Source organism: Corythoichthys intestinalis, chromosome 7 (assembly GCF_030265065.1).
Source record: "Corythoichthys intestinalis isolate RoL2023-P3 chromosome 7, ASM3026506v1, whole genome shotgun sequence".
Lineage (NCBI taxonomy): Eukaryota > Metazoa > Chordata > Actinopteri > Syngnathiformes > Syngnathidae > Corythoichthys > Corythoichthys intestinalis.
Genome location: NC_080401.1, coordinates 21434459 through 21461205, shown reverse-complemented (window position 1 = coordinate 21461205; position 26747 = coordinate 21434459). Strand labels below are relative to the sequence as shown.

At 38.7% G+C, this 26747-nt stretch overlaps 2 protein-coding genes across 10 annotated transcripts in view; both read right to left on the bottom strand.

Annotated features, from left to right (window-relative positions):
• On the bottom strand, window positions 1–16078 carry LOC130918773 (WD repeat-containing protein 47-like). 5 transcript variants are annotated; one of them, XM_057840814.1, is made up of 16 exons: window positions 15951–16078; window positions 13222–13494; window positions 13076–13159; window positions 12894–12978; window positions 10711–11019; window positions 10178–10617; window positions 9975–10068; window positions 8484–8656; window positions 4880–5074; window positions 4388–4457; window positions 4144–4325; window positions 3874–4043; window positions 3638–3808; window positions 2714–2845; window positions 1738–1956; window positions 1–1642 (listed from the first exon to the last, which is right to left on the bottom strand). In XM_057840814.1, exons 2-16 carry the CDS (start codon window positions 13377–13379, stop codon window positions 1500–1502), a joined length of 2625 nt encoding a protein of 874 aa, XP_057696797.1. In that variant the 5' UTR covers window positions 13380–13494; window positions 15951–16078; the 3' UTR covers window positions 1–1499. The 5 variants fall into 5 exon arrangements, 4 of the variants coding, with proteins under 4 accessions (XP_057696797.1, XP_057696794.1, XP_057696796.1 ...); XM_057840811.1 differs by lacking the exon at window positions 15951–16078 and having other exon boundaries at window positions 13222–13656; XM_057840813.1 differs by lacking the exon at window positions 15951–16078 and having other exon boundaries at window positions 4168–4325; window positions 13222–13656.
• Window positions 16079–22607: 6529 nt separating this feature from the next.
• camsap2a (calmodulin regulated spectrin-associated protein family, member 2a) overlaps window positions 22608–26747 on the bottom strand; it is a 58726-nt gene continuing 54586 nt past the window's right edge. For all 5 annotated transcript variants that reach the window (XM_057840805.1, XM_057840807.1, XM_057840806.1 and 2 more), the window contains 3 exons: window positions 25627–25742; window positions 25104–25222; window positions 22608–23231 (listed from right to left, as the gene is read on the bottom strand). In XM_057840805.1, coding sequence (XP_057696788.1) covers window positions 22923–23231; window positions 25104–25222; window positions 25627–25742 — 544 coding nt within the window. In that variant the 3' untranslated portion in view covers window positions 22608–22922. The remainder of the gene's footprint in view (window positions 23232–25103; window positions 25223–25626; window positions 25743–26747) is intronic.

Here is a 26747-nt window from a genome sequence, read left to right as displayed (position 1 = left end):
TTTATTTGAATCCATTGAACTGTAATGGCCCTTTACAGGTAAGTCAGATCAATAAAAGATCCCAATGTGACCCACAAATATAACATCACAATGATGAGACAAACATGGTGTACAACTGGGCTAATGAAACATTGTTCATCACATACAAACAATATACAGTGTAAAATAAATTGAGGTTGGTTGAATTGAAACTATGTGCAAGCCAAACAACAAGATTTAATACAATGGACAACCATGTCAGTCAACAAAACCTTTCTGCATAGTACTGGTAACTAGGTCTAACATCTATTGGCATATTGTCATTTGCATAACCTCTGCATTTAAAGTGCGCGAGTAAAAAGTGTAAATGTCAGCTGTGATAGGCCCCAGTTCAGCGTGACCATGAACAGGATAAGTAGAAGATTCATGAGTCAGTGGATGGTGTCACCAAATGCCTTTTTTTTTTAAAGATTATTCAGCATCTCACATCACAGTTAATGTAAATGCCAGAACTGAAGCTCAGTGATTCAACACTTATCACAGTATTTTTATTAAGTGAACATCACCTCATCTAACAACAAACATCACTTGTGCTAATCTTTCACTGTACGTCAAATGTCAGAAAGTTCATGCATCCCGTTGAACAGCAATAATCTATGTCAATAGAGCAATTAATTAATTGTATTTTTGTGCAACCAAACACATTTGACACATTTACAAGATAATGTGTTGAACAATTTTGTGCAATGAAATAATTTTACCAGACATAAAATTTGTATAGATAGTGACACTACAAAAGTGTACATATCAAGGTGGTTACAATGATGTAAAAAAAAAAAACCACAAAAAAAAACGCACAAATAAATGAATGAATACATATTTCAATTGCAAGAGCAAACCTAAATCTCTTAATAAGGTTTAAAAAGGCACATTATGCAATAAATTTCTCACTTTAGCATTCAAGAGCATTACTACAAACCCTTTGTATTTTTAGTTCATTTTGGACTTTTTTTTTCATCAGTAGTTACTGCATTGTCAGATATTTAACAATCCGCGTATTAAAAATACTAATAATAATAAATTCACCATGCCAACCTCAGATATTCTCTACATTTAAAGTGCTTGTTGCTAGCTAAAATATAATTGGTCAGATTATTTTAGTTACTTAGTAGGACACAAAGCTGTTATTTGTTGATATGACAACTTCATGTTCCTGGTTTTAGAATTTTGACACCCTCTCCTATCGTCACCTTCTTAAAAAAAATATGTTTAGAAATTTTTGATTGCGTGATATACAGTAACAAGTATTTAAAAAATAGGAAACAAATTTTGCCTGCTTGTCATACATCTGTGTGTACAGCATAGACACATATTCCAATTTTTGCTATGGCACAAAATCACATACAGCTTAATGCAATGGCACAAAAACATTAACGTATGTTAGTTTGTGATTCCGCTCTGGGATATACTTTATGTTCACGGTGTGCACGCTACACATTTTGGCTTTTGTACACCAAATCTCAGGGGCTGGGAGCCCACAGGACAACAGTCCGATCAGCGGAGGATGACAGGAAGGTTTGGTCTTTGGGATGCCATCTACACTGGATCACTTTGTCCCAGTGTTCCCCTGCCAACATCTGCGGGAGTGGTTTTGTGAGGTCACCTGGATTCAAAGAAATAGAACATCGACTGACATCACTTCATTGTATCAGTTAGCATAACATAGGTCAACTCAAAAACATAATTATTTTCTACTACCTTGCAGGTCACTGATGATGATTTTGTTGTCATAGGAACCAGTGAGAAGGTTATGGGCTCCAGGTGAGAAGCGTACTGAACGAATGTCACTGCTGTGGGGGCGGTATGTCTGGACTATGCGGCCTCCTCTGATGTCATATAACATACAGGTGCTGTCCTCCTGTCCAGTGGCAAGCAGTCGGCCACTGGGATCTACTGCCACCGAAACTACTGCACTTCCTGTTTAAAGTAAAAGCTCTATATTTTAATTTCATTGGAAAAATATCATCATCACAAATTTAACAGCTTACTCTTTGTATAATGAAACTTCCCAAATCAAATGCTCTTATGTAGTGGTGTCAAACGTACGGCCTGCAGGCTAGAGGGGGCCCACCAGGGTGTCCAGGTCTGCCTGTGAAGTTGTTTTGCATGACAGGCACATTGTAGCTAATTCAAACTGTACATGCAGAATAATATGCTTTCATTTTGACGTAAAACAGGATATTTGTGCGCTACTACACTTGGTTCACTTGTGTGTCCGCAGTCACATTCTTCATTCGGCCCCTCCCTGTTAAAATCGAATTGACGTCGAACACAGTCAACGGTGGCAAATTCATTAACAAAAAAGTGAACCAAAAATTATCCGAAACCAACAGGGAGTCAATCAACTGGAAGTAACCTGCAAATGCCCCCAAATCAATGGGAAGTGACCCTGAAGTACCCTAAAATTACAAGGAAATGACCCAAAATTAACTCTTTGGCTTCCACTGACATCGATAGATGTCCAATTGTCTTAAACGGGGCGGCTGGCTGTGAATACTCATATTTCAGTGCCAACGTTTTTGAAAAACAATTCCTTTTAAGTCACACAAGGACTTGCAGAGGACTTGCAGTGGTCGTATACCACATAAGCCCGTTCACCAGGATAACCAACAAATGTCAAACTGGTCTTGCTGAAACAATAAAATAAAATAAAAATTAAAAGTATGTGACACACCTGAGCCATGGAGGGTTGTACCCACAACACGCACACAACTTGGAACCCGCAGGTCCCAGAAGCGGACCATTTTGTCCTGGGATCCTGATGCAATCATCCACCCTCCCCATGTGTAAAGAGTCAGAATGTGGCCTGTTCAAAAGCAAAGGTGAATCCATAAATACGTAAATATATATATTTTTTTAAACGTACAATTCAATATTCTATACTGATCAGATCTTAGCTGTGCCCTTTCTGTGCAGGATTGGCAGGCTTTAAGAGCTCACTGTGCACACTGCCTTTCTCCGAGAGCACAGAAATTATGCATGCATTGTACACTTATTTAGAGATTATATGTCTGCACTTGTCAATGGACCATTTATATAGACACGGCCAAATAGATATAGAATTACTTCAGCAATGGGTACTTCTTTTTCACACTTGATCACAAATGGCAAGGTCATCAAACATCCACCCATGATAGATAGTATTTTGAGCGTGGTAAAATTCACATGAAAAGCTACATTTCCACCAAACAATTCAAATTCAGTTTGATGCAGTAGCCTACACATTGCTTTTACTTGTTTTTGCAAAAAGCTAATGTCTAATTTATACCATACCCATATCAGGTACCCATTTAGCAATTTCTGTAAAGTGTGCAACTATGAACACATTCAAAACACAGCTTTTTTGATTGGCGTCAGAGAGTTCCCACTTTTATGTGACGAATGTTGGACAATTAAAGAAGGTGTTTCGCGAGCGTGATACAGTAATACACAATACTGGATACCATCACGCTGTCTACAAACCTTGAAGTGAAAAGGAATACCGTTTAACATTAAATTCAGTTGCTTAGTGTAACTATTGCTTGTAGATCTTAACTATATGTTGAAGCAGTCTTCCTTAAATGTTCATGTCCGAGAAATATATTTCAAGGTTAGATACCTGTGTGTCCATTCAAAGCATGAAGGCCCTGTCCTCTATGACAGTCAGTGGTGTAGATGTTGCAGTCTCCAGCTCCTGCACTAACCAAGATGGACCCTCCACTCTCAGGACCCTCCATGAAGGCTAAGTCCCTGATGGTTCCGTCATGCATGCTGAACTCCAGATCAGGACCTGAATAACATCGTGAAGTAAAGATTTGCTACAGTTTGAATGTGTATCAGTTGATCAAATTTTACCTGTCGCATTGCAGCTGTCGGCACTGAAAGGGAGAACTTTGACATATTTGTCATTGGATCCAGTGGCTAAAAGCTGTCCGCAGTGGCTCCAGGCAACACAATAGATGCTACCTTTGTGGTGTTTATTCCTTCTGAAGCGGACCACTGGCTGCTTGACGGCATCTAATGTGCTAAACATGCAGATGTATTTGGAATTGTGCAAGCAAGCAATCCTAACTACGCTGAACACTGTCCATTTCTCCATACAACAAACTAATAATATGTGATTACTTAATGCGTATGACTGGTCCAGACCTGCTTGTTAGGGTGTCAGGGTAGGCACAGACTCTAAGAGTTTTAGAGTTGGAACCAACAGCATAAAGTGATCCTGAGGGATGGAAAGCCACAGATCGTACTGCCTGTGTGTCTTCAAGTTGGTTCACTCTGACAAACTGGGTTTTAGATATTCCTAGCTGCAAAGAAAACTTTAATTTTAATTTGTTTATTTGTACCAATTTGGTTTTGTTAATGGTACCTGCTGGGTTGTACAGCGTGTCATCCGGCTGCTGGAATCATCTTTCACTGGGCCTCCAACCATCTCAGTGCTATAATCACAATGCATGCAAAGTAAACAAAGGTGCAAAACCATACCTTTTTAGTGGCCATAACTCATTTTATAGACATTTGGGTTGGTGTTATCTCTAAATCAGGGATGTGTACACCATTCCTTAAGGGCTTCTGTGGGTGCAGGTTTTTGCTCCAACCGATCCAGCACATTCAGTCTAACGAATTAGGTTATTGCTGAAACAAATGGCACCTGGGTGCTATCAATTGGTGAAAAGGTGTCCTCTTGATCTGATGGAATAAATACCTGCACCCTCTACGGTCCTTTGGTGAATAGTTTTCCACCTATTTTCTAAGTGCTCAGAGTCAAATCTAGGTCAATGTACTACAATAAGACAACTAAATAAGAACCAAAATCACATGAAACTGATACTATACAGTATATTATGGAAGAAATTATTACCTTGTAGGAACTGGGGAATCTCTCACATGTTGCAGGCAATGACTGCTTGCACCACCAGGCTTTGCCCCTTGTACCATCCTTGGATCATTGATAGTGGGGTCATCTGCCACACCATTACAAAGCTGGCCCAGTTGTGTCACCTTATCTCCATGGTGGTCAATGCCGATGTTCATCTCCTCTAGTTTCTGAATGGATCTAGACAAAAAATAATAATAAATTAATTTTAAAAAAAAATAATAATCTCCTCTGTGGTGTTTTAAATTCACAGAACATTATGTTCTTCATTTTATAATATACTAGTACGTAGTAGTAATACTGCTAAATAATAATAGTTATTCCAAACAACAGAGCAGAGCCACTAGGGGGCAGCATGAATACACTATAGGCAATGGTCCTCTCACAAGTTTATGTACACACTGTAGGAGTGTTCAACCTTAAATACTTGGTACTGCTAATATACTGGTCTAATAACCATTTGGTAATTTGTACTGCAACAACAACAACAACAACAAAATATCTTTTTGACCTTTTAAGTGGGGATAGTACTGGCTTTTTTTGGTTTAAACTTTTGCTTAAAAAGTAACAAAAAATACTTATCCCACTACAGTGGTTTGAATTTATAAACATCAACTGTGATAGATAACGCAACGTGTTATTGTCATGTGAAAATACCACCGAAAAATTACACTTAGTTGAAGCCTTCCTAAAATAATATAGTCAATTTATCTATCTATTTGAGTACTGCTTGTATTAATGAAATTAAAGAGAAGTTATTAACGTCAGATGTGTCTTCCGTTGAATATAAAGGGATCACATTGCAACCTGAATTATACTTAGAATTCAAATTTAGGGTAATTTAGAGGGGTTTAAACATTTAGATTTTCACAGGTATTCTGAAGCTAATTCTAGCTTACTTTTGTTCAGACGCAGAATTCAGTATACTCTGAACTAGTCACCAGCCAATCACAGGGCACAAATAGACATGCTCAAATTCGAACCTGTACACACATTTCAGATTTTTGTGCACTAGACCAACTATGTACTTTTTGGGAATGTGGGAGGAAACTGGAGTGCCCAGGAAAAGCGTGCTCAGGTAGGGGGAGAATATGCAATCTCAACATCGGAATGCCTAAACCTGGATTTTTACCCACATCCTCAATAAGTGAGGATGTGGTTGCAATGTGACTGTGACGCAGTCGTGCTTACAAGTTAACCTATATTATACTAAACAGCACCAGCTGCTCTTAAGTTGCCTTTGAGGGTGTACTATCTGCAGTGTTGGGCACGTTACTTTAAAAAAGTAATTAGTTACATTACTCACTACTTCTTCCAAAAAGTAACTGAGTAACTGAATTACTCTATAGTAAAAGTAACTAGTTACCAGGGAAAGTAACTATTTCCGTTACTTTAAAATGAACTTGTTGTATGTCAAAGAATTTGAAATTTTCTGAGCAGTATTCGAGTCAGAGGAATAGAGAAGAACAGATAGGTAGTTAACTTGTTAGGTGCTTCAGCAGATTTGAATTGCTTACCACAGATGTCGACAAAAGCTTTGCCCCGGGACATAAATTACACATTACATGCAGGTTCTTTCCTTTAATTTCGACAAACTTGAAATAGTGTCTATATCTCCACCTCTTAAAGGACAATTTTTCTTCTGAATGCTCTGCCATCCCGACCCTGTGTATCTGTTTTGCGTGTGTGTGTTTGCCGCACGCGCTGTTCCGGGTTGCTTGTGAAATCACCGGCTCTGATTGGCTTACCAAGACACATGACTCTAACCCTCAGCCAATCACAATCACTTCCATCGCATCTCTTAAGGGGCTGCATTCAGATAGGCCCGTTTCCCGACAATTCACGTCACCTTCAAAGCGTCTGCCGTCCTCAAGATGGAAGCAGAATTATTGCTGGCTGACAGTGGGAGATGGGAACGAGGCTAGCATCAGGTGTAGCAAACACAGAAACGTTACCAAACTTTGGAAAGCATTGTCTAATTGAATGAGCAGGGACAAAGAGCTTGGAGTCAGAAGTACGTGCGCTATTCTCGAACCTGAACGCACCCCAAGTCTTGGATGACAAATAGACAGAGCAGAGTCTCGAATCGACATGGCTGGTTGTTTTTTCAATTTATTCAGAGTAAGTAACGCACCGCTTTTGACCGTCAGTAACGGTAATGGCGTTGTAACGGCGGAAAAAGTAATTAGTTAGATTACCCCGTTACTGAAAAAATATCGCCGTTACGTAACGGCGATATTTATAACGGCGTTACTCCCAACACTGACTATCTATGAAGGAAGGCTTGCACGCTTGTCCAAAGGTTGGCTTTTATAGATATTTTGATCAAAAATTAAAGCCATGAATCAGTGATTATCAACCACACAGAAATCGGCGATAACAAACTTTTTTCCTTTGTTTGGAACCCTGCAGTTTATAGTTCAGTGCGGCTTATTGATAGAATTTTACAGGCTCATGAGCTGATATATTTTGGTGTAAATATTTCAGAATAAAATGTGTACACGTGTGGCTTATAGTCCAGTGCGGTTTAAATAATTTGTATGATACAAAAGTAGTTCTAAAATACAGGTGGATGCATATTATAGTCGGGTCTAGGCTGTTTATAGCCTGAAAATTACTGTGTATGTGTGTGTTTGGATGTATTACCAGTCCAGGATGAAACATTGAAAATCCTAGAATATATCAAGAAAATAGCCAGAAAGATAAGATACCAAGTGAATGTCTCAGGCAGCACAGACCCCATGAGAGTGAAGATGGACGAGCAGAGAACCTGAAGGGATAAGCACCTACATGGACTGTACCACCAGCAAGTTGAAGAAGTGGCTGACACCAAGAAATCCTACCAGTGGCTGGAGTACGCTGGACTGACAGACAGCACAGAGGCACTAATCATGGCAGCACATGAAACAGGCCCTGGGTAGGAGGGCCATAGAGGCCAAGATCTACCGAAGCAGATCAGACAGGCTGTGCAAAGATGCTATGCAAACAGTCCAGGACATCGTAGAAGAGTGTAAGATGCTAGCTTGATCAGCATACATGGAGAGGCACAACCAAGCGCCTGGGATAGTACACAGGAACATCTGTAACCAGTATGGAATAGAAGTGCCCGGTTCCTAATTGGCCACACCACAGAGGTTGGCTCAGAATAAAACGGCCAAGGTTGTGTGGGACTTCAGCTTCTAGACTGGCAAACAGCTCCTGGTTGACAAACGGAACATCATGGTGGTGGACAAACAACAGAAGAGAGTGATGGTGACGGATGTGGTAATATCAGCTGATATGTAAAGTTGGACAAGTACCAAGTAGATGGAGGGATGTGGAAGGTGGAGGCTTGCATGGCTCCTGTTGAAGTGAGAGCACTCAGGACATTTACCCCCAAACTGGGAAATTTGAAGCCTCAGTCCAGAATAGTGCAGTCCCAGGAACAAAAAACTTACTGCACAGAACCCTCAAACACCCAGGCTTCCAGAAGAGGACCAGAGTTTGAGGATGGCACAGGAGCTACTCCACAAGGGTAAGGGGGATGTAATAAATGTACAGTATATTTCATATTATATCTAGTAGCACTGGTAGTATACCCATTCCTTACCTAGTGAGGAAGGTCTCAGTGAGGTTTTTTTGTGCTCCGTCAAGTGGTTTCACCCCACCCTCAAGCAGCATCTGCTGGTAAAGCTGCCTCTGCTGTTGCTTCTGCTCCAGATGCTGTTGTACACGCAGACGCTGCCTGTAGTACTCCTGCATATTTTCTGTCGAGTCGGTAGACTAAAACATACAAACCAGGAGCAAAATCAGTACAAGTACTAGCAGCTTTTAAAGTATTATTGTATGAATATGTTCTTTGTATCCCGGTTTCCTCCTACATTACGAAAATATGCAAATTAGGTCAAATGAAAACTATAAATTGTTCATAGGTTGAATGGTTGTTTGTCTATGAGTTCACATGATTGGCTCGCAACCAGTCCAGGGTGTCCCGCGCCCGTCCCCAGCACGTATTGGCTCACCTAGAACCCTAGTGAGCAAAAGCATTACAAAAAACAGATGCATAATAGAATGCATATACTGTATATACCAATTAATACTATTCACTCAATACACTTATACAACAATGCATACGCACATTCATTTATTGTTAATGATAGACACACGTTCTCCTAAGAGCTCTTACTGCCAAGTCTTCACCACCCAAGGCCTTATGGTACATTATCCATGCCATAAAAAAGTTTTCAGGGACCTCATCACTTTTAGTCTACTGTATTGTCCCTTCAACTCTGTCACAGCCACTTTTCATACACACACACACACTGCATCCAATATGAAAACACGTTACTCCATTAGCTGGAACTCAGGATTCATAAAGATGAGTAATGATGGAGCCACTGGGCCATCTTGGGTGCGACAGCAAATCAAACCAGATTATTTGACTCCTCTTCCCATGACCTCTACCACTTTCACGCTTTTGGTGGCAGCAGGTCACAAGAATCTCCTGGACAGTTGTGGCAGTGCAGTTATGAGGAATTTATGAGCAATCGCAATATGGAGATGAGTTGCTTCAGGGAGAATGTATTTTAAATCTCTTACTATCTCTATTACTCTTGGTAATGTTTTCGAGGGAAACACAATGTATCATACAACCTCTGTTGTTTGTTTTAATGGTCTTTATTCATTGAAGCAAGTCAACCAAGGCAGCCAAAGGTGAGAGCCGGATCGTTTCTCACATGCACATAACCCAAGTAGAAGGCAATTGTGTGGAGTTCTGACCAAGGCCTAATTCTTCCTAAGAAAATGAATAAAAATGTCCAAATTTGCCCCCAATTTTATGTTGTATTCCTTGACCTTATTTCTAAGTTTCATGAATATTATCAAGGCAGTATATTATGTGACCCTACAGATCTCTCCAAAGTCTATTCCTACATTTTAAGGACTCCTTCTTTGGCTCCAATACACATCCACAGATGATCCAATTGGCGTACTGTGAAACACTGTTTATCGTGAAGAATACAATGTAGACCCGTCCTCAATACGTGAAAATCTGTACTATAGGTAACCCCCTCCTAACACAAACGCAGACGATTGCTATTACCTCAACTGTTTCTGTGCCTGCTGTTCCACCATCTCTCCCAGGAGCCAGAGGCGTCCGTGTGACCTTGGGACCTTCCAAAACCCGTGGGTGCTTTCTTGAGACAAGAAAAAGCCATGGGCCAATTATTTTGGTTAAAATGAGAAAATACATGTTAATCAAATCAGTGAAGCCTTTTAAAGTCAATGAGCAGTTATGCTATTTACTTTTCAGGGGAATCATCCAGTTGATGGACATTATTCTCCACCAAGCTTCGACTTAAGGCTGATTTCATATTGACCTCAACGCCTCTTTTGTCCTGGGCTGCCAAGCCGTGCGACAGTCCGTCCAGAGCTGGGTTCAAGGATCTGGACATGTACGTGTCAGCTGAGTGAGGCCTTTGGTGGAAAGGTGAGGATGGGCAGGGGGAAAGGCGATTAATTAGAGGGGTGAGGAGGTCAGCGTGCCCAGTCTTGCTGGGCTTCACAAGGCGATCAACATGGATATTGAGGGTCTTCTGTTCAAAGGCACATGAAAATGCACCAGCAGAAAGGTTTTGCAGCCAGGACAGCAGTGACAGATCCAGTTCATCGCAACCATTCCCGTTGAGCAAGTCTACACCGAGCAATACCTCGCTCTCTGTTATCGCTTCTCCCGTTGCCTTGCTCTGTAAAGTAACAATATTGTTAAGACCAATTAAACAGATTAGCTTAGAAAGTTTACAACAAACTGCTAAGAGCCAGAAAAGGTGTCACCTGACCTGGCAGAATTCAACACAGCACTCATAAAGGATTCCTTTGATAAGTAGCTGGAAGAGGCGGTTCCCGCTCGCTCGGAAGCCTGCCTCACTTAGCTTTCTGTCTGCTGGAATGAACTCAGCGACCATTACACATGCCTCCTCAAAACAGTGCACGCGCGCCGTACTCGGGTTCCAGTCCTTGAACTCAGCATGGTGGGTAAGGCGGGGCAACGTAAGGAGAAGACATAGTTTGCTGTAGTCTTCCTTAGATGGGCAGAACTCCTCCAGGTGGTGCAGGCACTTGACAGCTTCTTGCATGGTAAGTTCTAGCTGGAAATGGCAGAAAATTCAGAACACTGAGTATGTGATTGTTAGTAATACAACATAATTTAGGCGTATTCAACCATAATTAAAGTATCGTAATTTTCGGACTATAAGCCACTACTTTTTTCCCCCTCATTTTGAATCCTGTGGCTTATTTGTTGATTTATTTGGGTTGATAGGTAACACTTTATTTGACAACAGCGTCACAAGACTGCCACAGGATCGTCATAATTATAACATGACATTATTATGGACATTAATGAATGCTTATGACATATGTCATTAAGTGTAATCCAGCAAATTTATGTCACTAACTCCATTTATCTCCAGCTCGGATGTTTTACATCCATTTAAATGGAAAAAAATGACATCAGTCATAAGCATTCATTCATGCTCGTGGCAGTGTAATGTCATAATCATTATGGCACCACTGTCAAATAAAGTGTTACCAAATTCCAACTAGCAATCAATGAAACAACTAGAACAGTAACTGAAGAAATAATTAGCACAGAACATTAATTGTATATAGTGTACATAGCGCTGCAATGCGTGCTAAGAGGCATGTTGGACGACAACAGTGTTGAAAGGAGAGGAGAGGTTGACTGTCTCCCCCAAGAGAACAGTGATGGCCAATGAAGCTTCTTGAAGCAATGAAGCTTTGCAGCCAATTGGTTCAAAGCTTTGCGGTGGTTTATTTGGTCTTATGACAGTCTTATGATGCCGCTGTCAAATAAAGTGTTATCGGTTAATATCTTTTGGTGTAAATATCCCATAATACAGTGGGGATAGCTGCGGCTTATAGTCCAGTGCGGCTTATTTATGAACAAATGCCGCTTTCGTGTCAAATTTGGTGGGTGGCGGCTTAAAGTCAGATGCGCTTTATAGTGCGAAAATTACGGTAAGTCCAATTGTAGAAAAATACATTTTAGTGGCCAAGGTATTTTATTTATATGTGCATGAAATCAATACATTTGTCAAATTAAATGAGTACAATTCTAAATCTTTTGACATTTTGTATTGTTAATGAATAGCCTGATATGAGCAGTAGTGCTCATAAATTCATCTTTTCCCCTCAGGGACTGCCACATCGAAACAGACGATTCGCATAATAGATTTGGCAGACAAGTTATGCCGAGCGCCCTACCTGACATAACCCACAAGCAGTACCACTCTGGTTGATCATAAATTTAAATAGCCTGTCAAAATTCTTCCAATTGTTTTTACAAATATGACTGGAAGTGGACAATGCTACTACTATTTTTTGATAAATACAAAGGATTAGTTCTTGAAAGTCCTTAGTAATAATTTTAATCCCATATAAAAATAGAAAAATAAGTATTTTAAATGAAAACTCATGCTTTAATTAACAAATTGTAGACATCTTAAAAATACTATATAGTAATTGAACTTATGAACACAACTATGTGATATGTATCAATAAAAGAGCAAGTCAATAAAAAGTGAAAATGTCTAATGCTAAAATACAGTGGTTTATGTCAGAAAAATAAAAGTTGGGAGTTAGTACTTGTTTGGTTAATATCTAACCACAACAGTAATAATTAACTTTACATATTTTAATACATCTAAACCATTGAAAGGTTTTAGAGGGCTCACTTTCTTCCCTCGTTGGTACTCCCACTTTTTTGTTCAGTAGTAGAAATGAGCTCTAACTAGTACTGCCAGGAATTTCGTTCATCTCTTTTTATATTTTGATTGGCTATTTGTTGAAAACCTTATGTTTTGATGGTGTTTGTCATTTGTACTTTCAATTAGTCCTCCTAGGGAATACCATAAAAAGTATTAGTGTGAATTTCAATGTCAATATCAAAAACACATTAAGTGCTGGGGTAGTAAAAAACAAGTTCAAAAAATAAATGTACATTTTGGTGATCTTCAGCTGCCGATATGGCATTATTTACACACAGAGCTTCAAGAAACTTCTGCTTCTGAATGATATAATGAAACCTGCAAAACAAAATAAGGTTTTGTTATTAGTTATGTGATGCTAATAAGTAATGCACTGCATATGTGGCTCCTGGGGTATGCTAGTTGCTTCTCATACCTTTTCTTGTCAAATTTGTCCAACCCTTCCAAAGGCTGGATGAATTGCATCACCTCCTCCCACTGACCATCCAGAATGAGTTGCCTGTTAATAAATGAATTTATGTCTAGTAACTGTATGATCTCGTCAGTGATGTTGTTTCACACCTGAGAAACAGCATGTCATCGGAGTAGAGACCGTTAATGATGCCACTCTCCTTCTCTAAGGCCAACATACTGATGTGCAGCTTCCTGGAGCTGAGGAAGTCGAGGACCAACTTGACGACTTCGGCCTCCTTGATGTTGATAGTCTCCTCTGCTGTCATGGTGACCCGCTTCAAGTGGCAGTTTACAGGCCCCTTCAGTATCGCATTTGGAGATGCATTCGGAAAGAAGTGATAAGTCCCTCTATTGTGATGACTTGTGCAGAAACTATTAAAACTGCACATAATTGAAAAGAAAAAAAAAAAAAAATCTTCAAATCAATTTAGTCAAACGAAATCACAAAAATTCACAATTAACATCATTTTAATTTCTAAACTTAATACGTTTATTATCGTGCTTGTGGGTTGCCATGGTATAATTGTTGGAGCTGTGACGATAAATCGATTCAACCTGGTATCCGTTCTTGAAGGCAGCAACCCTATATATATATATACCTATATATATATATATATATATATATATATATATATATATATATATATATATATATATATATATATATATATATATATATATATATATATATATATATTATATATATATATATATATTTATATATATAGGTATATATATATATACCAGTATATATGTATGTATGTATGTATATATAATTAAGTTTTTTTTCAGATCCCAGCCAACAGATGAAATGTGGCAATCTTTTTTTATTCTTCAATATCTTACTTTACTTGAGGTTTTGCTATTTCCTATAAATTATGTAAAAAAGAAACAATGCTTTTTTAATGTAACAGCGTTCTTTATGATTGATATCTAAATAAAATATATACAGTGGTACCTCTACTTACAAACGTCTCTACATACAGAATTTCCAGGTTAAGGCATGCCCTAACTGGAAAATATTGCCTCTTGTTACGAAGTTACAGGATACAAAAGGCAAAAGTACAGTATGGCTGGTACTCGCAGCTCCCACAGTTTATTAAACATAACATAGTTATAGCTGCTTTGCCATTGGGTATTGCCTAGCATTTCTGGCATCTAAATGGCTTAGACGGACCTCTACTGCATGTGTTTGTGTGTATCCCAGCGTCCTCTTCATCCGCCTCTCATGTTCCGACAGTTTTACATGAGTGTATTAACTTTTATTCTTTGCTCTATTCTTGATTTTTTTTTTTTTTTTTTTAATTATGCACAACTCTGATTCTATGTTTATTGACTGCCGAGGAGGCAATACTTCCTATATGATTTTGCATTTATACAACATTAAAGATTAGTAAACACGATCATGAACGTTTCCCACCAGCTACGAGAGTTAACTCCAGCTTGTTTAGTGTGTCTAGCGGTGGTAAAACACGTTGTGTTTTTTTCTCTATGGCAATTTACTGTGCTGAGACAGAGAGTGTGCGTATAATGTAAATATGATATGAGTCATATACAAATGCTTTATATGGAAAATAATTCAATTATTTTTGTTCTGATGGTAATAATGTTGAGCTGTGGCTGTGGTTTTGGGCTCACCTAAAGGACTGCATTTATTTTAATTTTATTTTGAATATTTCAGTTTTTTGTCTTTTTTTAAAATCTATTTTAACTTAACATTATATACTTATGTTCCAATTTGCTAATATGTTCTCAAAAAAAAAATCCTGTTCAATGGATAAATGTTTTTTTTTTTTTTTTTAAATCCAGATATCTTAAAGTAACACATTTTAGAGCTGTAACTGCAATACCGCGATACCGTGAAACCGTCATATTTTTGCTCAAGGTAATCATACCGTCAGAATCTTATACCAGCACATGCCTAGTCTCTGTTTACAGAATATTTAAGTTACGAAACTACTTCCAGAACCAATTATTTAGTCAGTAGAGGTACCTCTGTATATATATTAGTGCTTTGTCTCCACATTATATCAAATTATATTGCTCCCAAATTTATTCGTTATCTAAATGTTGTCTTAGTATCAAATTGCAATATGTACCTGACAAAGATTGCCAACCCTAGTCATTCTAATGCTGTATTTTAAAACTAAGAGAAGAAATGAAGGGGGGGATTCTCAATGGCTAAGGCTGAGCATTACTAATCTCACAGGCATCAAATTGTACATACATCTCCATATCGACACCGAATGTTGCCACCAGTCTAAAAGAGATCACTTTCACAGCCACAGCTTTATTAGTAAATCGATCAATTAATTATTAATCAACTCATGTGGTTAATTCCCAGTTACCACCACATGGAGTTGCTTTGGTTTATGGTCCTCCTCACCACCAATATACATAAAGATAACAAGTTGCATTGTAAAAACATTCATTCATAGTGACTAGTGTTGCAACTGAACTGACATGTCCAAACAGATGAGGCTCCTATGCTCTTTCAACCTGGCAATAACTGCAAGACAGTTCTGTTTGCTGCAACGTTATCTAAGATGCAACGTCTGCACTTCACAGTTGCGTTTAGCTACGTTGTGTGCTGACATTCCAATGGTGACTCAGTGCAACGTTACACGCGTTTAAAAAACTGCGGATTGATGATCTTCAAGCAGCATGCATTTTGTGCACTGCTGCACTGCCTTTAGTACAGTGCATTTGGAGAGGGCAGGCACCGCCCAGGACCTCAACACTCACTCAGACAGGCACGCACAGAACAACACAGACCCATGTAATTCAATTCTTCGCTCCAGAAATGATGGCTCGTCTAATCGGTACCATGTCCTGACCTGTCACAGTGCGCCAACAACGCGCGAAAGCCAACAGCATCCAAGGAGGTGTCGTCAAGAAACTCCGGCTTGCTGCAAGCAGAGCTCGTCTCCTTATTTGTGGCGCGCAGGTCGCGTTTCCATGCGAACGCACGTAGCCGCAAACGTCCAATCAGGTGCGCCACTGTGATAGTGTGGTCACACCTTCTTTGTACAAGCATGAGTTAAATAAATTCTCAACTGCAAGAACATGGACAAGACAGCATCTTTTTACATCTATCAAGGCATCTGTTTTGATTTATTACTGTTTGTCTGTCTGTCCGTCCGTCCGTCCGTCTGTCACTCTGTCTGCAATCAGTTTTTCGTCAGACAATGCAAGTATGCAAATAATGCAATAAATTTGCAGAATTGAATAAATCATTTGATACATGCTCAAATAACGTCATAAATAATTACATTTGAAATGCAAGATATGACAGTGTTATTATATTTTTGGAAATTGGGGAAAAACGCCCCACAGTTAACTAATTATTTGATCTTTTTATTAGTTTGATTTTGGCAAGTTTGGTCTTTCATAGTAAACTTATTTTGTTTAGCTTCGCGCTCCAAATGTACACATGTAAACATAATGGATTTATTGTATCAAAACATAAATATAGGAAGGGGCGCAATCACACAAACCAGAGGCTTTATATCAAGGGCGTAGGTTTTGTCTCAACATTGGTAGGGACGATATACTGTAACAAAGTGATGGGATTTTTGGGTCTTTTCGGTGATCCGGCTCATTTGGATCGGTTCAGTCAAAAGAGCCGACTCTTTTTGGCTCTCAAACGGCTCTTTTAACTTTAGCTTTTCTTTTAAATATTTATGACAAATTTAGCATATATTTTGATAAATGACTTGGTGAACTAAATATTGCACTCTACTGACTGCAAATAGCAACAATTATCAAGCAAAGAAAAGGGTTTTTTACTTATTTTATTGAACATTAATAAGGCTTCAAGCAATAAACAAGCAACAAAATTAAACTTCAACCAACAACAATAAAGCATGCTGCATCATAACAAAAAGAGCGAGAAGTAAATGCAACAGCAGCAGCAAACAAAACAAACATAAGCTACTCCTTGCTTTATTTTAACGAACATAAGCTACTCCTTGCTTTATTTTAAATTTGCATTCAAGAAAACTAAATACTTCAACTTGGACGGGTTGCTCCGGCTCCTTCTCTCAGTAATTATTTGTTCAGTCTTTTAGCTAAATCCAGATTTTTTTTTCTCATGGAACCTGCAGATAGATGTTTTGACTTGCATCCTTCATTAAAAAAAAAAAAAATCAAATTTCTAAATTAGAGTCTCAAATTAATGAAATTCTAAGTGTATCAAATGTGATACATTAAGCTATAAGGGGTTAAGTTTGCAGACACGACATTCCGCCCTATTGTCATGTGCCTTTAACCAATTAAAATGTCTCCAAATGTTACTGCGTTTTCTGCTCATCTTGAAAGCTTACAAATCGCGTTCGTGTGTTGTCCTTTCCTAGAGAGAGAGAGAGAGAGAGAGAGAGAGAGAGAGAGAGAAAGAGGTAAATGACCGAGCCGGCTCTCGAGGGAGGGTGCCGGCTCTCATCATTCACTTCAATGAGCCGGCTCTATGTACCGGCTCGTTCACGACCGACACATCACTACTGTAACAGCATAACCTGCATGTACAATTTTTAATGGGAACGGGACATTTATAATTCAGGGCTACATTTCTTAGATGCATTCAGCAGGACAGAGAATTGAGCTCACAACCTTTGAGTTGGGAATCGACTTCTCTACCACTCCCCAGTATGAACCTAATTAATTGATAGGCCAAATGATCAATGCAAAATAAATCTGTGTTGAGCTATACAAACTTTCATGTGTTCAAGTGATACACCATTCGATTTAAACCTTTGTTTTCAAAAACTACTAAAGAAACATTTTGAAAACTTATCTGAAAAATGTCTGGATTTTGTTGGCAAATTTAAATGGCAATATTTGAACACAAATTATATTAACATACAAAAGAAATACAAACTTGTTAATCATCAATTAACCATCTATAAGGGGGTAATCCTTAGTGCACTACATTTCTTACAGTTTAATTAACATTAACAGTAGAAAACATACATGAGGATATTTCCCTCAACGCAGCTTCCTCCTTGAGTTCGAGAAATTGGAAATGGTCGGACTTTCAGTAACAAAATTAGTGTTGTGTTCCCCACCTCCACAACATTGACATCTCCTGCTGGCGGAAAAAAAACCCTTCTAATATCCCTCATCTTCAAAGGGGGCAGAGGAGGCGGCATTTTGTATTTCTGTCAGGCTGTGAATGCATGTGTGGGAGGGGGGCAAGTCATCAGCCAATCAAACGTGCATTTGAGGGGGAAAAATGGACTGGCACATTCAGCAAGTGAAAAGGGGTCAATGTAAGTTTGAACATAATTAAAGTAATGTAAATCACTTAATAATGGTCGGGTCAATTCTATCCTTATCACATATGGGAAGACAATCTAAATGACCTATGTAGTTGAAGCCATTATATAATGCAAATATAAAATAAGGTTGATTTCTTCAAATAAGGTTGCTTAAAAGTTGGTGGGAAAATTTTCAGCATTCTGAAAAGTTGGTAGTGTTGTGTCCCTACCCTCCCTACGCAAACCTACGCCCTTGCTTTATATACAACACAGCACTACATGCTTGATCTACTTGGGCACTGCCCATTTAGGCTGCAATGCCAAAATTAACACAGTCCAAATGAACACATACAGTCATGTGAAAAAATTAGGACACTCTATTAAATATTCAGTTCTTTATTAAGAAATGTTTACATATCAATGTCTGATCTTTTTCTTTATCTCTGGAAAAGAAAGTGATTTAATTGCAGGTAAAAGCAAACATTGACATTGTTTTACTCATTAAACCAAATACATCAACAAAAATGCTTATTCAAACTGAGGAAAAGGTTAGGACACCCCACCGCCTAATAGCTAGTGTTACCTCCTTTGGCTGAAATAACTTCAGTGAAACGCTTTTTGTAGCCATCTACAGGTCTTTGACATCGGTCTGAAGAAAGTTTGCGCCACTCCTCAACGCAGAATACTTTTAGCTGTGAGATGTTTGAGGGGTTTCTTGCATATACAGCCCACAGCATCTCAGTGGGATTAGGATCTGGGCTTTGACTCGGCCATTCCAGGACTCTCCATTTCTTCCTTTCCAGCCAGCTCTTGGTGGATTTACTGGTATGTTTTGGGTCATTGTCATGTTGCATGGTCGATTTTCGCTTCAGCTTTATTTTTTTCACAGATGATCTCACATGTACCTCAAGCACCCTCTGATATACGAGAATTCATGGTGGATTCTATGATGGTGAGCTGGCCAGGTCCTGCTGCAGCAAAGCATCCCTAAACCATGACACTTCCATCTCCATGCTTCACAGTTGGTATGAGATTCTTTTCCTCGAATGCTGTATAGGGTTTACGCCAAACATGTCCTCTGTTCTGGTGTCCAAATAATTCAATTTTAGATTCATCTGTCCAAAGAACATTATCCCAGAAGTCCTGGTCTTTGTCTACATCAGGCATGGCCAACCCTGGTCCTCGAGAGCCGCAATCCAGCTTGTTTTCCATGTCTCCTTCCTTTAACACACCTGAATCAAATGATCAGCTCATCAGCAAGCTCTTCGGTTGCCTGATAACAATCCTGATAATTCTTTCTTTCTCGATTACGAACATTGGGGCTTGCCTATGGAATACATGTGATGCAGCGCTTACGAGTATAAAATCATTGAGTTACTTCAAAAAGATGTACAAAGAAACTATAATAAATCGCTACATGGACCAAAATGAGTCATAGCTGCACTGCACACACACATCCGCTACAAGTTGTTCCCACAGCAAAAAAGGCAAACAGGATGATTAAATGTCAAAGACAGAGACTAAGACATAACATTGCTTGCTCTGAAGATATGCCCTCCAGTAAAATTAGATTACTGATCTGCCATTGCAACGTGAGCGCTGTGTTTAACCTGCTGTGACATGGAGCTCCTTGACTGGACACTCAGCTCATTGGACAAGATATTTTCTACAATGAGACCTACACCAAACCAATGGCTATTTAACACAAACATGCTAGACTGTGCGTCCCGGGTTGTTGGGGGACGGGTATCGATAAGCATTTGCTTTTTTTTCCCGTCTTCCTTTGTCTGTCATCGTCTTTTCGGGCAAATTATTCCATAGTCTGTGTCAATTTTTCTCCTTTCTGGCCAAACTATCCCATACTCTGTAACTGTCAATGATTCTGATGATGATGACAATGACAATAAATTCATTCATTCATTCATTCATTCATTCATCCATGTCATGGTAATGTGCAAAAGTTAAATCGGAGCAACTAAGCCCTTCTGTTCTAATTCATCAAATGTGGACTCGCCCTATTTATATCTCCCATAATTTTTCTAGTCATCTGGCAAATTTTGTCACGAAATCCACTTATGTCCAGCTTGGATCTTTTACATCATTACACTGTCATGTCACAATTATGTCAGTGTTATGACAGTCACCACTGTCAAATAAAGTGTTACCGGTTAATATCTTTTGGTGTAAATATCCCATAATACAGTGCGGACATCTGCGGCTTATAGTCTGGTACATCTTATCTGTGAACAAATGCCGTTTTCGTGTCAAATTTGGTGGGTGGCGGCTTATAGCCAGGCAGGCCTTATAGTCCAGAAATTATGATATCTAGTATTTGTGCGTGTTTCCACGGGGCTGACTGCAAATGGTTGTTGTTGTCAGGCTTGGCTGGTGATGTTGATCGGTTGTTCACTTTCCTGGTGGCAAAATTGCTGACAAAAAACTTGTCACTCTTCTAGTGGAATGAGACAGTTTTGGGGGACAGATGTGACACAACAAAAAAATATATATATATGTTTCAAGTTGCTTTGCCAAAATAGGGCCTGACTGACAGCAAACAATGAATAATAGTCACGTGTGGAAATGCCAACAAACAACTTAATATGGGCCATGCTGAGTTTATTTATTGGAGGAAAAAACAAACATGTTCAGCAAGCTTTGACTGTATGACACCATATTGACAAAAAGAGTCATCAATAGCAAGTAGGTGTGATGTCACATGAACACACTGTACAATATGCTTCATTTAAATATTCAGTTCCCTTCCTGTGGCTAATAACCAAAAGAGAGACCTATGAGACTACTATTAAGACAAAAGTACATGCTCCTTGAGTTATAAATACCCCCCACCCCAAGTTGAAATAATGCATCACGTCAGTTTATTTGTTCACCCTAAACCCATGATAATAACACCAATTTAAATGGTGCATTTTTACCCGTATGCAGCAAATTATCCTATCTAACAACACCTTGTGATTTTCCTAGTTACAATGAAAAATTCTACTGAAAATATAAACATGTTGCACTTAAAACACAGTCCCTAAAATGTTCATTTGGTTGTCAACACATCGTCATTTACAACAGTTTGTCCCACCAAATACAGGAGTGAATATTTTAAAACCCTGGCTGGCTTTCAGTTTTTAGCTTTGCAAGTGTGAAGCTACAATTTATTACTCTAAAAAAAAAAGGGCAAAGGAAAAATGCTTCTTAGACATTATTACAGTGGATTACCGTCTGTAAAACTAATTCCAACATGTGCGATTATACAATCTTTCTGAAAAACAGCTTTAATGATAATCAACTCCTCAATTACAGTGTAAACTCTACATACAGCTATTTTCTATCGCTGAAGAAATTTGGTGGAAATGGAAGGTACAAGAGAGCTGACATAAAATCTGATCGCTAACAAGTTACTAAAGGCATTTTGGATTGAATGGATAGTTCAATATGAAGCGAGTTAAAGCTCTTGTGTCGGAAAATAGCTAATTAAAAATTGTGATTTGTAGAAAGACAATGGGTGTCTGTGTTTAGCGTATTCAAATCAAGCGTGGCGCTCTAATTAGTAATTCAAAACCTATTCATCTTGAAATTTTTGCATATAGTAAAAAAATGAAAAGTTAAATTCTTTGCCGAAAACGTCTCCCAAAGTACATGAAGATACATTTTCATTGATTTGAAACTGTGAACAGTCATGAATTACCAAATGAAATGCTGCCTCAGTACAAACAGATCCCATCTTGATGAATTCTACAGGATTTACTCAAAATGATCAATTACATCCTGAAACCAAAACTCTTACATCTTGATAGCTGAGAAGAATCTCATTAAGAGATATGGCGTACATATACATTCTTCCTAAGAAAATGGTTGTGTAAAAGCTGAAACCGTCTGACTTTGTTGAGTTGAACACACAAGTGCTGTGTGGCAAACGCTAGCTGTATGCAATCAATCTTTTTTGGCCCTTAGATTTATGTATCTTAACACGCAAACACATTTACTCACAAATATCAACAGAAAGGCGTCTTTCAAATATTGTACATAAAAAAGCAACTTCTTTGAATGTTGCTCTACAATCAGCTCACTGCACTCACACGCTAAAACCCCAGGCATGAAAGGCCGCACATAAACTTATTGCAAATGAAAATCAAATCAATCTGTACATGAATTGTAAACATTCAGTGCTTCAATATTCTGAGTAAAATATCCTGGCATTCATACGGTCTTGATGTCATTTTTTTAAAAAACTTTTGGCACAAAAGAAATAAAAACAGTACTCACATATTTTGGCACAAAGGAAATAAAATCAGTACTCACACATGCCTTCATATCCTACACGACTTGTGTTTAATAGTAGGTAAGAAATTTACATCATTATTTATCAGTGGCTTACATTCCAGTTGTTTGCCATTTTGTAACAGAGAATTGAGAACTGTAGAGATGAAAATCTGACAAAACAAAAATGGAAAACTTGTTTGACTAACTGGCAATGGACATATTTCAAACGCCATGAAAACAAACTATAAAAGTGCAAACTAAAATGGTCATTTTCAACTTCCATCAGGATTGGGGTGCAGGCACTACTTTTTTAGGGGTGGCTGGCTTCTTGGTTTGCCACAAATGGCTGTGGATGGTCACCGCATCCACGCTGGCTGACATGGTCTTAGCTGGTATCAGGCTGAACTGCTTCTTGTCAGAGTTGTACTTGTACAGGCCGTCAATCATCTTGCGTGTGATGTTCTTGGGGCCAATGCCTGTGAGCTTGTTGATCTCTTCACTCTCAGGGCAGTAAGTGTAGAGCGAGCGGAACTGACAGCCAGCATCTCGGAACAAAACCAGGAAGTTGTTGGCCTCTGATTTCTCCATTTCCTGGCACAATATAAACATATCTGTAATATATGCTAATTCTGTTGAAGCCAAGAATATGAATACGGTATCGAACATGACTTATTTGATCAAACATCCAGCACCTCCGCGACCCTCGTGAGGAAAAGCGGCATGGAAAATGAATGAATGAATGAATAAGGTAAAATACAATCATGTCGTATGTATTTATGTGTCAGTTAATTAGAACTCATTCTAAATGACAGACTAACGCCCACAAGCTGCCATCTGCATTAAGCGCATCCCTATTTTCCTATCAACTCATTTGCTACGATTGTCACCGACCGATGTCAAATCGTATTAATATTTTCTGTTACCCTCCCAAAAAAAAAAAAAAAGGAAAACATTTTGTGTTCTACACAGTGACTATAAACATATACATATTTGACAATAAAATAGTATACAGTGGTACCTCTACATATGAATTGAATTCGTTCCAGGACCTGGGTTGTAAGTCGAAATGAACATACGTTTCCCATAAAAACACCATTATATTTCGATTTATTTATTCCACAGCCCATAAACCTACGCTGAATCCTTCATAAATACGACTTGTACAAATACAAATAGCAATTACACATAGCAAAACAAATAAATTCTAAATACAAATCGTAATAACAATAATAATAATAATAATCTAACGTATCGGGTTCTAATGTCGCGGTTGTGTTTTGCATGCTGTTCCTGAATAGGCTGACGAGAGAGAGTTAGAGAGGTGCGGAAGAGTTTTTACGTTCACTTTTCATGTTCTGTTGATTTTGGCGTCGGCTACGGCAGACAGTAGCCGTGTTGTGTTGCACAAGTTCTGAAATGAATGATTAAAAACCTGACAAAGCTGGCAACTTCCTTGCCGACGTTACAATAATAATAATTTTCACCTTAATTTATAAAGACTGGCGAACAGAGGTTAGAGGAGGACCGTCGAGATCGTAGACATATTGATTGATTGATTAATTTATTTCGAGCAGTAATAACAAAAACAGCTAGAATAGGGAAAACAAATAACAGTAGTACCAGTAATGTTGATTATAACAAAAAAATAGCAACAAATACATCCATACGTAGCTTGAAAAGGAGTGGGAAGAAGCCGAGCTTTTTTTGGGTCCCACCCCCAATTCACTCCCCAAAAATTCATGTAAATACAGTCACTTCCCAACATCGTTATCATCATTGCACTATCACTACCACCATCACTACCACCGCCATCATCGTCGTCATTACCGCCGTCCCCATATATTGATTGTACATTCAAAATCACAATTTATGGAATAAAAGCTCTACTAGTGCCAGTGGTGATAATTGTTGAAATGTGTATTATTCATCATCCAATGTTATTTGTGGACCTGCTGCCATAGTGAAACAACCCCCAGGAAACAGGACCACTCATTGCTACGTGTCCTAGCTGTGCATTAAAAGACAAGACATATTTCATCAGTTCCATCTTAATTTCAAGTGTAAGCGTCACATTTGTCCTTTTTTCATTACCTGCACGAACCTTCTTGGGATCCATGTTGCTTTCTCTCACAAGAAAATCAGCCATGCTGTCGTTTTGTGGGAAAACAATGGAATTGCGACCCTGTTGTAAATTGTCGTTTTTTGAGCATGTTGCCGTATGTCTAGACAAATGACGGGTCAAATTTTACGTCGGCTGTTGAAAGGATCATGTGTCGAGGTACCACTGTACTGAGATCGTTGGCAATATTTGGCACACTGAGCTTTGAATTGTAATTAAGGCGTCTGACAACATTCTAGACAAAGTAAAAACACCAGTCTTGAACACCAGTCTTGCCTTATTCACGTGTCTGCAGATTAAACGACAGTAAACTAACCACAAACATGATCAATACAAGCGGTTACCTCCAGGATCTTGTTCTTCTGTGCTTCGTTGACTTTACCGGCAAGGCAGCAGTGAGCCAGTGCGTTCTGGATGATATACTTGTTTGATTTGGCACTTGGCTCCTTGTAGAGCTTTGGCCCTAGCCGAAAAGAGGACAGAAACAACATATTTGTATTTAGTATATTAGGTCATATGAAATATTTTTCTTTCCTGTTCTCACTATTTTGCTGTTGTCAAAAGTTTTTGTGCATTGCAACTCAACTAGCATATCAGTTAAATAGTATTAAGAGGTCCAGTCAATATAACTAACATTACGCTCTATCATACACTTGCATTTTCAAAGGAATTCTATGGAGCAGCATCTACTTCAAAAGTAGATAGTTGTAGTAGTTGTTGGTCTGATTTAACAATATTATGTAATATGTACGATATACCAGGAAAAAGGTCAAATACGACAAGTCTGTAACACCAAGCGACAGCCACAGTATTTGAACATCATAAATCCCAATAAAAAACGGTTGCTGAACTATGAACAATCCCAACCTGTGTACTCTGTGATTGAAGTAACAGAAGAGGTTGTGGATCCATTTTCCCAGTCTTTCTCTCCATTCTTACTGCTGGTGCGGCTCGGGGAAAGGAAGCCATCTGCTGAGTCTGGCCTAGAACACATAAAACACAGAATGATACTGTACATCACTTTCAAAATTGTTGGTGCTCCATGAATTCACTATTCAGTCTAAATTATTCATGCTCCAAGTAGATATAAAAGCCAAACTTTCAAAGAACTTGCACCCACTTAGTTAGTAAGTAAATAAATAAATTAGTAAATAAATAAATAACGATGCCCTCCGGTCGTTTTAAAGGGGCTATGCTCTACGTAACTACTTTACTTGTGACTGCCAACTCTCGCCTAAAATGTAACTGCAGCTTGTGCGTAGTGTGCATGCTTGTACGAGCACGAACATAAAGCAACCAGTGTTTGGTCCATAAGATAATCACTAGAAACGTGAAAATAGTTAGTAGCAAGTCTTAAGTGGGTTAGAAAAGTGTGGCCCGGTGAAACAATGCTGATGCCGCAGGGACGCGCACTGTCCGGGTGTTCACCAGAATGTTCGACCCGAAGTCTCTTTATTGAAGTTAAGGAAAAGGGCTTTTTGGGACTGTCCCAGTTAAATGTCAGGGCTCTATGTACTCATTAAACATTGGTACTGTACATGGAGTATTGTATTTTAAATGAACTATAAAATTCCAGGATCGTCCCTTTAAAGGTAATCACGAGTTGAGCAGCAAGGCTTTCAAATCACAATTTAGCGAGGAGAGTGATGTGAAGTTTTCTGGTACCAGTGTCTGAGGTCTATACAAACAGTCAACAAATTAGAATATTCTGCAACGCTAACCTCATTTACAGTATGTGTGTGTCTGTGTGAGTGCCTGGGTGTGCGAATCTGCATTGTCAACCGTTGTACTTTAACCGATGTTCTGCTAAAACGTTCTACCCTTGCGAAATGTCCTACCAGAGGTGAATTTGGCACCCAAAGTATTACCGTGCTACTTATAACTTGTTTTGTTTAGATGCATACATGAAGAACCTACTAACAATGCCTTAAGAAAATACTTAAACATCCTAATAGCAAATAAGGGTTGTATACATACTGAACACTTTG